This window comes from Camelus bactrianus, chromosome 34 (genome assembly GCF_048773025.1).
Source record: "Camelus bactrianus isolate YW-2024 breed Bactrian camel chromosome 34, ASM4877302v1, whole genome shotgun sequence".
Lineage (NCBI taxonomy): Eukaryota > Metazoa > Chordata > Mammalia > Artiodactyla > Camelidae > Camelus > Camelus bactrianus.
Genome location: NC_133572.1, coordinates 13,346,044 through 13,357,832, shown reverse-complemented (window position 1 = coordinate 13,357,832; position 11,789 = coordinate 13,346,044). Strand labels below are relative to the sequence as shown.

The 11,789-nt window shown below is 41.8% G+C and overlaps 1 protein-coding gene across 2 annotated transcripts; it reads right to left on the bottom strand.

Annotated features, from left to right (window-relative positions):
* Positions 1-1,196: 1,196 nt before the first annotated feature.
* SPX (spexin hormone) lies at positions 1,197-8,868 on the bottom strand. 2 transcript variants are annotated; one of them, XM_074357330.1, is made up of 6 exons: positions 8,707-8,855; positions 8,157-8,237; positions 7,690-7,747; positions 7,178-7,240; positions 5,849-5,932; positions 1,197-2,098 (listed from the first exon to the last, which is right to left on the bottom strand). In XM_074357330.1, exons 2-6 carry the CDS (start codon positions 8,181-8,183, stop codon positions 2,040-2,042), a joined length of 291 nt encoding a protein of 96 aa, XP_074213431.1. In that variant the 5' UTR covers positions 8,184-8,237; positions 8,707-8,855; the 3' UTR covers positions 1,197-2,039. The 2 variants fall into 2 exon arrangements, with proteins under 2 accessions (XP_074213431.1, XP_074213430.1); XM_074357329.1 differs by having other exon boundaries at positions 8,157-8,868.
* Positions 8,869-11,789: the final 2,921 nt, after the last annotated feature.

The following is an 11,789-nucleotide window of genomic DNA, read 5'->3' as shown; positions in this document are numbered from 1 at the left end:
AAACCCAAACTAACACACATTCATGCTCAGATTGTTTTTTCCACAACTGAGGATTGACATATTTAGTTCACAGTGAATATCTTGGTTGGCATATCAATTGGCCTAGGTTTGTAGAGGGTCTAAGACCGTTTTGGTCTTCTCAGTGAGGGACTGCTGATAGCAGCAAGGGAAGAGGAACAATGAGGGTGTGTCAGATGGTTCAAGTCTGACAGAAAACTACCCCAGCCCTCCTGTCGCACCATTGTCAGGGAAAAGTAGAAGAATGGTGGATACAAATAACAAATCAGGAAGGACAACTCATGAGTTTACAACCGGCTTCCATTTTAGAGGTTTAGGAAGAAGGAACATAAATTGCCTCAAGCCGAATCCCTGAAAAATGCCCTATAGATATCAATTAACTCAGCGTCTGCAGAGCAGTTTGGAAAGTTGTGCAGAGGAGGTCAGAAAAAAGATGAAATAGATCTGTATTATGATACAAATACTCATTTGCTGAAGTGCCAGTAAGATCTCATGATAAAATGAGTTTCACTCTGGTAATAACCATGAAAATATACCCCTAGTGAAGTGGCACAATGTGTGTATTCAAGGAATACTCTTGACTGCTTAATTGGTTGATCCGCTGTTACTGAAAGTACCAAAGGTACAGGACACGTATTCTGGGAATAGACACAATATATTTAAATAGCCTATACATACAAGCCTGTGTTAGATGAGTAAATAATTCTCAATAAACTGGACATACACACTGGCTAGAAAATCCACTTTAAAATCAAATCATAATGAATGACAGGCACCTATTATAATGCCACATAGATTTTTTTTTAATGCTGGCACATTATTTTTTAGCAGAGATCAATGTTACATTAACTTGAGCATAGTTATTATGCAATATATTATTGAATATAATTATTCAATGGTGAAAAGAAATACAGACAAATCTTATAAGTAGGGTTTTGATTACTTAACACAGTAAAATTGTAATTCCAAGTTACAGAAACATTCACATAACGATATTCTTTAGCTACTGACTAATAGCTATATACTGATGACAGTAAGAATTAACAATACTTTCCACTTATGACATTTATCGATAACAACTTTCAACTCATTAGGTCAAAGGTAATTAACATGATGGTCATACTGTAATTCCAAATAAATATACTATGATGCTTGCTGTAGGTATATGGGTATATGTATTTTTGGGGGGGGGGTATATGTATTTTATTTTTCAGATAGTACTGAAACCTAGTTGACTTTTTTTTAAATGAATAAATTTGAATAAATTAGGCATATTACCATATGCACTTACGTTATTCAGGGTGACTTCATGTAGTGCTTTTATGTCAAAGGAAGCTTAGCATTCTAGTCAATTATAATAAACAGTCTTCGAGCCTCTTTAGCCATGGAAAGTGGTTACCTCTGAAAAGCTGATCTGTTTCTTTTGTACAATGCACCCAAGAGTAGAGTGTGTCTCTATCTGCTTATTTCCCAGTAACGTTTAGATCCACATTTCTAAACTGAATTCAGGGAGCTCCACAGAGAGTGCAAAGTGGGGGGCTTCTGGCTACAGAACCTTCCACTGGCTCCAGCCTCACCAATGGTCCCCTTTCTCAGCAATCACATCCCTGGAGGTGAAAAAAAAAAAAGAGGCAAAAGCAGTGGGGATTCACTGCCAAGTGACAAGACAATGCAAATGGGTAACAATGAAAACACCAACAACTAAGAATTATTAGTTCAAGGTGGGTATTTGTTGTAACAGAAAGAACCCTCCTCTAAAGAGCCTTCAATCTTATAATTATAGATGAGCTGAAATATTTGAGAGTAAGACACAAAGTGATCTAACCAGGACCTGACGCAATGGAAGAGGGTGACAATGTTCTCACTAAGAACTAGACATCACTTTAGCTTCTGGAAGACTAATACTGGCCGGGTGTGTTCCTAAGATCACAAATGAAGTCAAAGGAGTCCAAAGGCTTTATTCCCATGGTTCATGCTTCCAACGAGAATAGAACTATAATTGAACGTAATCTGATATATTTTCACCACTTTAGCAGTCTGTCTTCTAGGAATCTGGTTTGATCAAAGTTTTCTTCTCCAGCTGTAAGAAAAAAAAATTGCATGAAATAAACCCTGATCCTATGTTTTACAAGAAGAAAAGATAAGATGACGGGAACCTCAGGAAATAAACATTTAGCCCCTAAATTATGCCAACTCGTGCACTCTGCTACTGAAAATGAAAAAAAAAAAAAAGGATTTTGAGTGATTTTGCTTCAGAATTTCCCCCGTCAGCTTGGAATACATCATGGAATACATCTGACATCTGAATTTCCACAGTGAATGAAACTATAACATGGTGTGTTTGGTAGCAATCTGAAAAGGTCACATACCTTGCTCTAAATATGCCTCATGTCTAAAATACCCACCAGTACAACCATTCACTTGCATCAAGGTACTCTTTCTATAGTTCCTGTTAAAATGCATTGTAATTGGGAAAGATGACATTTGCACAAATTCTCTTATTAGCTGAGCTAGAGGTCTGGGGCAGATGTAAGACAAAAAAGAAGTGAAACTTGTTGACTGGACCAGACGGGGCTGCACAATTTTACAGCAGGAGGGGTAGTCCCTCAGCAAATAGTTATCCCATGCCATCTGTTCTTCCTCCCAGTAGCTCAGAGATGACAGCAGTTTCCTGGGACCAAAAAAAAAATGGGTCAAAGGGCTGAAATCAATGATGGGAAAGAGAAAGGAAGTCATGGGAAGCAAAATGCTGCTCCTAATTTTCTCTAAAGTCATCTCCAGAGAAAACCACTTTCCCCCAGTTAGTTACAGTATAATTTGAGTGTGTGAGTTACATTATAACCTGAATCGCTAGCACATTTTGAAACACGGCAGATAATCGGCTGCTCTATTTAAAGGGAAGGTGGGGGAGGTGGTGGGAATAGCTCAGTGGTAGGTCCTGGGTTCAATCCCCAGTACCTCCATTAAATAAATAAATAAATAAATAAATAAATAAATAAATAAATAAATAAATAACATTAAAAAAATTAAGAGGGGAAAAAAGCTCAACAAGTAAGGAATCATCCCTGTATCTCCTCCACTAAACTAACATTCCATAAAATAAGTCCAAATAACATCAGAATAAAAATGCTGAAGGTGACTAGTGATTATTATATCATATGAGAATTCAAATCTTTTCCATCAATTTAGGCTAATATAATTTTGTTTCCTCATTTCATCATCAGAGGCAGGCCACTTTGGAAACTTCAATAATTTAAAATTTATGTTTATTTTCCAAAAATGACTTGAAGTGGGGACCTATAGTCACATCTTTCCGTAAAGTTTCTAATAAAGATCCCGTTCTTCTTTAAAATTAGCTCTCCCTTCTCCGTTCCAGCTCCCATCCATTTCTAGCTCTGCACATCTTCCCAGCAATCAAATCTAAGACGCCACCATCAACCCATCTCCACCAGTGCTGTTTTCCCAGTGACTTCAAAAATCGGCAAAAATGCCAGCGTTGAGTTTAGAAAAGATCACCTTGGCTGCAGCATCTTCTACCCATGATTCAACTATTTCTCACCTGTTCCTTGCAAAGGATCTGAGAGCCATGCCAGCTAACATCCACTTTCTCTTAACTCTGCAGTTAATTTTCTTTTCCAAAATTCCTTCTAAACAAGGTTTCAGAATGAGCATGGCAGCAGCAAATCGTACCGCTGGGCAGGGGCTGAGGGACAGACTTGCGGATCATGATTTAGTGATCATGATTCAATGACCCCCCCCGCCACCGACCCAACACAATCTTCCTTGTCCTTGGATTTTGTACTCTTACATAGCATTCTGCTATGTTTGATGCTTCTAATCACTCCTTTTTTGAAACTTCCCATCATCGACTTTTGGGATACTCCACAATTCCAGTTCTCCTCTTATGTTTCTGCTTGCCCCTTTTAAGGTACCTTTACTGATATGATTTCCCCCTTTCCCTTGATCTCTGGTTACTCTCCAAGGCAAATCCTTAATTACCTGCCCTTCTCTCACTGCATCTGCGGCCTGGGAGAGATTTCCATTTTCCCTTTCAGCCTTTATTAACCAGCTCTGAATTTCCTGTTGTTCCCAAACCTGACATCATCAGTCATGTGAGGAAACTTCTTCAGGATCTAACTTCTGGGGCCTCACTCAAGCAGTATGGAATCAGAATCTCTGGGCCAAAGACCAAGAAATGTGTATTTTCAGCAAGTTTTCCAGTTAACTCTGATGGAACCAGTCCGCATATGGAGAGCACAGAACCAGTGACCTATACACCTTTATCCACTGGAATGTCTCTGGTACCTCCAACTGAACCTTTGTGATATCCATAGAAATTTTCATTCTCTATCAGTGTCACCATTTTATTTTTTGACAGGTTTTTTGACAGTTGTTGTTTCGTGTGTGTGTGTGTATCATGATTTTAAACTCTCACCCACAATAATTTAAAAATGTACTTTGGGGTGGGGGAGGACATAGTTCAGTGGTCAAGTGCATGCTTAGTATGCACGAGGTCCTGGGTTCCGTCCCCAGTACTTCCATTAAAAAATAATACTAAAAAAAATTTTAAATGTGCTTGACTCTGGATTCTGTTTTATACTTTTAGCAAATAGTTACCCCATGCCATCTCTTCTTCCTCCCAGCGTGGCTCAGAGTTGAGCCTCCGTTCCTCCTGACTACCTGGATCTCATCGCTTCCCTCCTGAGTCACTTCATCTCTCACTGACTTCCCTCTCCAGCCTTTCCTCTTCAGCACAATCCATCTGACCAGTGGCATGGTGTGACTGAAAGAGGTAGATTCCCCCAGCCTTGAGTTAAACTCCCCACATCCCTTCTGACTGTTGGCGTGACCACAGGAAAGCATATACACCTCAGGAAGGCTGTTCTCTGAGTGATAATGATCAGCGCGACTATCTGACACACAGTGGATGGTCCCGTGGTGCAGCTATTGTCACTGCTTTTGTTCTTACCCCATATGCAAAGACCGGATTCATCATCCTTCATCCTGTCGTCTCTTGCGTAAAACTCCACAGACCATCTTACTGACTCTCATATAGAGAATAAGTTACCTCCCCTTCTCCATCCTTGCCTAGTATGTACCTGCTAGGTGACAGTGGCATGTGACTCCATCTTTCTGTGCCTCTATTTCCTCATCTGTAAACTATGGATGGTAACAGTGCTTACTCCCTAGGATGACTCTGGGAGGTAATCTATTTGATATGGATCAATAAATGTCTTAACTCGTATCAAGTGCTTAGAACAGTGCCTGACCCACTGCATTCTAGTAAACCCTCAGTACTTATCACCTAGAGGTAGTAAGAATAGTAGCTGAAGTCTCAGAATGTGAGAGTTGTAGTCATGGCTCTAGCACGCTCTGCTGCTCCACTGACTGTTCACCCCTGAGTGAAACATGGTTGCTTCTCAGCAATTTCACGTGGTTCAGACTTTAGTAGTGAGTAATTGGATTTGTGATTATTTAAACCTCTTTTGTCCTCTATGAAATAACAAAGGTGGACTTGGAGTGTTTTCAGTTCTAGAGTTCTAAGAGAAATCAAGGCTACGATGGGCTCTGGACTGTGGAATTAATATGAAATCCCCCAGCCTCATCAAGGAAATGTTTTGACATTCTCAGGCAGGACTCACTTTAATGAGAAATATCCTGCCCTTTAAATAATAAACATCTCTGAATTTCTGGGGCGGGGGGAGCAGCTCGTAATTATTCCTAAAAATCTGAAAAAAAATAAAAGCAACTTTGTTGTGCTCAATGCAGAATCCCCAAAGCACTCAGAGCTTCTCTGTCCTGCAGCTGAAAGAGGTCACTATACTCGTACCTTCTTGCGGTTTCTGCAAGAAAGCCCACAGCACAGCTCCTGCCTCTGGAAAAGTCAGTAGCTGCGGATTTGGGCTTCGTCTTTCTGGAGAAACAAAAATATACATGATTCTGTTAACATTTAAATATTCATCTCGATGAATCCTGTTCCAGTATCTACAGTCCTGGAGAAACCTCTGTGAAATAGCTTTTCCATCCCTTCACGAAGGGCTCCTTACACAGAAGGATTTTTATGAATTGAAACATTGCACACTCCCCTTGGACACTGCTTACAATTGGTTATGTTGTGTACTGCAGGGAATGGAAGAGAATTTAAACTACATACAGTACAGAATTTCTTGAAAGCAAGGAGGATTAAGATACAGAGCCCAAGAAAAACTTCCCCCTCAGAGCTTACAGTGGGGTGTCTGGGAGGAAATGTTTAAATGGGGTCCTGCTTGGAGCCTGGACTATTTCCTCTCTTGTTCCTTCCCAAGCAGTTTGAGATGCTAGTCTACATCCTGGCCACATGTAAGGCAGTTATTTGACTGAAGGAGTATCTGCAACATATTCAAAACTATTTCAAATCTAAGTGGACAGAAAATAAAACGTCCTGATTCAACACAAACCATGACTTTTAATTGGGGAGCAACTGAAGTGGCGAAACAAACCTTACCCTCATACTGTAAATGAGGTTAATTCCGCGGCAGGCTTGGAGAAGGTAAACAAAAATGTGATAAGCACCTACTATGTGCCCAACATAGTGTCTGGCGTTTTTCAAAATGAGTGGACTTTGCCTTTTTACCATTTTGATCTCTAATGTTTATCAAAATGAATGGTATTTTTTTAAGCCAATGGCGTGGAAAGGTTTATCATGAAAAAGAACAGTTCTTGGTTCCATTCTTAAGCCCCCTCCCCCCCCCAACTATCTCTGGTTTTGAACCTTTTGATAGCTTTTTTTCAGTAATATGATAGGGGCGCTTGAAGTTTTTAGGCAAGTCACTATTTTGGTGATGATGATGACGATAGTAACACTGACAAAAACAGCAGTGTTTAAGAGAAATCTTGTTAAGACCCTGCGTTAAAGAGGAGACATTTCTAGGGGCGGGCGCACAGCTCTCACCCCTCCCGACCCGGGAGCGGAGCCTCCCCGGGGACCCCCGCGCACCCGGCTGAGCATCGGCGAGCGAGCTGAGCTCGGGGAGCCGCCCCGGCCCCCCCGCCCCGGTCCCCGCCGCCCGCGCCCCACCGGCGCCAGCCGGGCAGGCGGGGCCGGCTCCCCCCGGGGCGGCCCGAGAGCCCCCCTCCCCGTCGCCGGGCCGCGCCCCCAGGCTCCCGCGCGGGCACTCACCCGGCGGCGGCCGGTCGGAGAGGTCCTTCCTCCGGCTGTGGTCGGAGATGAAGCGGCGCCCCTCTGCCAAGGCGAGACACGGGCTCAGCGCCCACCCGGCCCGGCCGATCGTGGGTCCCCGGGCCGGGAGCCGGCGGGGCTGCCGGGGTTCGGATGGGGCAAGAGGCGCCCCGCGCCCCCGGGCGGCCCAGTGCGCTCTAGGGGCGGAGGCCTCTGTTCCCAGTCGCGCCAATGTGTCCCCAGGGACCCCAGTGTCTTCCTTTGCGCAAGTGCCTCCAACCCTCCGGTTTAGAGCGGAGGATTTCTAATAATCAGAGTCTTCCCCCTCCACCCTTTCCGCGCCACCGCTTCCGCCCCCATCCTCTGCTGTCTTTGTCCCTTGATTAACTGCGACCAGGAGCAAACGCGATAAAATTCTCTCCCCACAGCTTTCCTGTCTATCCCACGGGTTCACGCATCCCCAAGGATCGCCCTTTAACTGCTGTCGGAACTGCCAAGTATTTGCAACATACGTGCGCCCTTCAGGTACAGCATAGCTTGAGGGGTCCAGTTCCTTCTCTCAAAGAATCTCTACAACCAGGGGAGAAGAGCGAAGCAGTTAGTAACACGTTGCTGCCCAGACTTCTACTGGGGGAAAAAGGGGGGAGAGGGGGAGAAAGGGAAGAAAAAAAGGGCAGAGAAGGAAGAAAGGTGAAGAAAGAAGGAAAGAGGAAAGAAGGAAGGAAAGAGGAGGGGAAGGTAGGAAGAGAGGGAGGAAAGAGAGGGAGGGAGGAAGGAAGGAAGAAAGGAAAGAAGGAAGGAAGAAAGGAAAGAAGGAAGGAAGGAAAGAAAAAGAAAGAAAGAAAGAGAAAGAAAGAAAGAAAGAGAAAGAAAGAAAGAAAGAAAGAAAAAAAGAGAGAGAGAAGGAAGGAAGGAAAACAGTGGTTACACAGCACATTCATGAGCCCCCGTCTTTGCATTTGATTGCATTTGCAAATACCTGCGGAGCACTGCTGGAATTTCCCATGAAAGAAAACACCAGGGAAAGAGCCAAGGTTATTACCACCAGATTTCTGAATCCCTGCAGGAAAAAATGGCAGAAAGTCATTTATTTCTGTGCCTATTGGAGCTTCCAATCCCTTCTTCGAGGCCTGGACAATTACAAGCCCCTTCCTTTTTGCTATGTTCTGTTTTAGCACTCAGTGTGTGGGGAAGAAGGGAGTTCCCCAGTTTATCTTCTAGTTAATCCACAGAGCTCTTTTTCTTTAAAAAAAAATTATTTAGATATACGTTATTTTCATTATTTAACTCAAATGAGGAATTGGGTGAATAAGTGAATCTTTTTCTTAGTAAAATCAAGTGATTCTGATATTTTTAAAAGCATAATGTTTAAGCATCCTTGAGCCTCTAAAACACTTACTAAACATAAAAGTGGTAGAAATCAATTCAGCTTTTCATAAAATAGCTTAAAAAAAATCTCAAGTAAATAAAACCTTTACTTACCTTCATGTTCTGCTCCTTTCCAGAAACTGCAACAAGTATTACTTTACCTGTGAGTTTTCTAATCTTGTTCCGAGGGTGGGGCTTTTAAATCTCAGTGTCAGGGACCCCTCCTGATCTTCCGTTGAGTTAGACTCCACAGGGACTTCATGTCAGTCTTCAAGATTGAAAGGATCTGATGATGCCTCCTGGGAGATTCAGCTGCAGGAAGCAGAGGAATGATTGATGAGTGGACACTGTTTACGGACCACATCATCCAGGAGATATTCTGCATAAGTCTGCAACATAACCTTTACTTTTCCTACTAGCTTCCCAAGGCATCACCATCATCACCATCATCATCATCATTATTAAATCAAATTGTTAATAACTCCAGGCAGAGTCAAAAGTAAATGGACAAAGTAAGAAAACTTGTCTTAGGTAACTAGCTATTGAACTATCACTATTGAACTATCACTGATGACTAAAGAAGAATCATTTGGGTAAAAATGAAAAGATTAGGGAATCACAGTGGAATTTGACATCAGTCATTCACTTAATTATCCGCTCAGTTATTTAACAATATTTATTGAATGCTTACTGTGTATTAGACATTCTTCCTTTTAGTTCATAGGACACAGCCATGTATTAAAAAGACAGATTTCTGCTTTGATCATGCCTGTCTTCTAGTTGGGAGAGAAATACTTCAAACTGGTAAATAAGGTAAGTACAGAATTTTTACTTGCTTTATAAAGGAAACGTAAGCAAAATGATGTGATAAGGTATGTGGTAGGCTGTTTTAGGGGAGGTAAAAATCCAGGGGGTCTGGTAGGATAAGGTAGAGTTAGACTTGGGATAAAGTGGGATGGGAATGAATATTGCATGCATTCCAGGCAGAGGAAAAAAATAGCAAAATCTTAGGATGGCAAAGAGCTTGACTCTTTGGCTTGCTGGAGGAACAGGAAGAAGACCAGTGGAGTCAAAGTTGTGTGGGTGACAGGGGACAGTGCTGTGAATTGAGGTTGGAGAGAAAAAAAATGGGCCAGTTCATATGGGAATTTGGTTATAAGCAAAAGATGATGATGGCTTTGACTAGGGGAGTGCTTGCAGAAAATGGAGAGCTGTAATGAATTTGGAATGTGTGTTGGACGTAGAAAATATGGACCTGTGGATAAATGAGATACAAGAATTTGAGAAAAATAAATCAAGGATGATTCTTAGACTTTTGGTTTAAATAGCAGGTGCATGATGAAACCATTTTTTGAAATTGGAGAGACTTCATAAGGAACCAAATAAGAAAAGGAAATTAAGAGTTGTCTTTGAATGTATTAAAATTAAAATATATATTACACAACCAAGTAGAAGTGCGAAGAAGACATTTAAAGATGCAACACTCTGTAGAGCTCAGCAATGGGGTCACCTATGGATTTCTTCTAAGGGCAGGAATGATTGGTTTTAAGAATTTTGAGAATTCTAAGAATTTTAAAGTGGGGGGAAAAATTGGAGATTGAAAGAACACTTAGGGAGATAATGGAGTTAAAGAGAGGAAAAAGATCGAGCATGAACTGAGAATGAGACAGAAGGAACGCCAGCAAAGGAAGTGGAGGTGAAAGAAGGGAAAAAAGGGAGAAATTCCAGGGGACCATGAGGCCATGGGAGCCAGGAGATCATCCAATGACATTGAAAGGTCAAATTGATGAGAGCTAAGAAGTGTGCATCTGATTTGGGAATATGATGGTTTTTGAGGACTGAAGCTAGATTGGAATGGGTTGAATAGGATATGAGGAAATAAAGACAAGCGTGGACAACCTTTAAAAAAAAATTTCACTAAAAAGGGGAAAGGAAAAATAAACTTAAAAAAAAAGATCAGATATATGAGTGTGGTAGAGATGTATTACTCTTTTCAGCCTTTCAGTGACATCTGAATTCTTTTATTTTTAGGGAATTTCTAAAATTCCCTAAATGATAAATTATGATTCTTGGTGGGAGACAGTCTTCCTTCTATTGTAGAAGCTGAAAATGCCAGATGCTCTTTCCCAGCCTCCCTATTAGGTCAAGTGTGGGCACATGACTTAGGCTTCACCAATCAGATGTACACGCTTCCTGGAGCTATGATGGAAGGAAGTGGGGATCAGGATAAACATTTTCTGGCACAGCAGTGGGTGTAGTAAGTTTCAGTTTGTGGGGGGCAATACTACAATGCTAGTGACAGATTCTAACATCCAGTGTTAGGGGGATGGTGAGACCACAAGCAGTGTCCTTTAAATAAAGTCCTCTTTTGCTTAAACCAGCCAAGTTTGTTGGTTTCTCTTGATGACAGCTAAGAAACCATTTGCAGAACATGTAAGCTGATGGGGACGGTCAGTAGAGAAGGAGAAACTGATGCTGTGGAAGAGAACTGCAAAAGGGAACTTGTAGAAGGCAAGAGGAATAGGACCTAACTATGTGAACATTCAGTTGAAATAGTTATATACACAGGGAGATACTGAACAAGGACCCAAGTAGCCACTGTATGCTAAGGTACCATGGATAAGAGAGATGTTCTCTCTTCTGAATGTTAGAGCAGCGCTCCGCAGGTCTTAATGTGATTTTGAATCACCTGGGAATCTTGTTAAAAATGCACATTCTGATTCAGTGTAGCTGGGGTGGAGCCTGAGCTTCTGCATCTGTAACAAACTCCCAGGTGATGCTGCTGGATGCTATTCCACTGATCCTCGGACATTTTGAGTAGTGAAGCTTAGAGGATATAAAGCGTGGTAAAAACGAAGCATAGAGTCTGCATGACTGGGAGGATGGCTAGCAATAGAAATGTAAGGGAGTATGGAGAGAAAACAGAGGAATTTGGTTTGGAAGTGAATTTTGAGGGGTGGTCCTATCTATCTGCAAATACTTGTCTAAGAGAGACTGGGGTTTGGGCGCCTGATATTTGGACTTGACGATCATGTACAGACAAGAAAATTCAGATTTGGTTAGTAAATGAGAATGAAATATAGAAAGTAGTTTGTAGGTAGAAACTTGAGGAATATTTACACCTTTTAAAGAAAAACTGAAGCCGGAAGGAGCCAGAACCATTAATGTAGTGTTTGCCACTGTTTTACACCGAGAAGAAAATGATAAAAACTAAAGACTGAAATGTTACCACCATATATAGAGA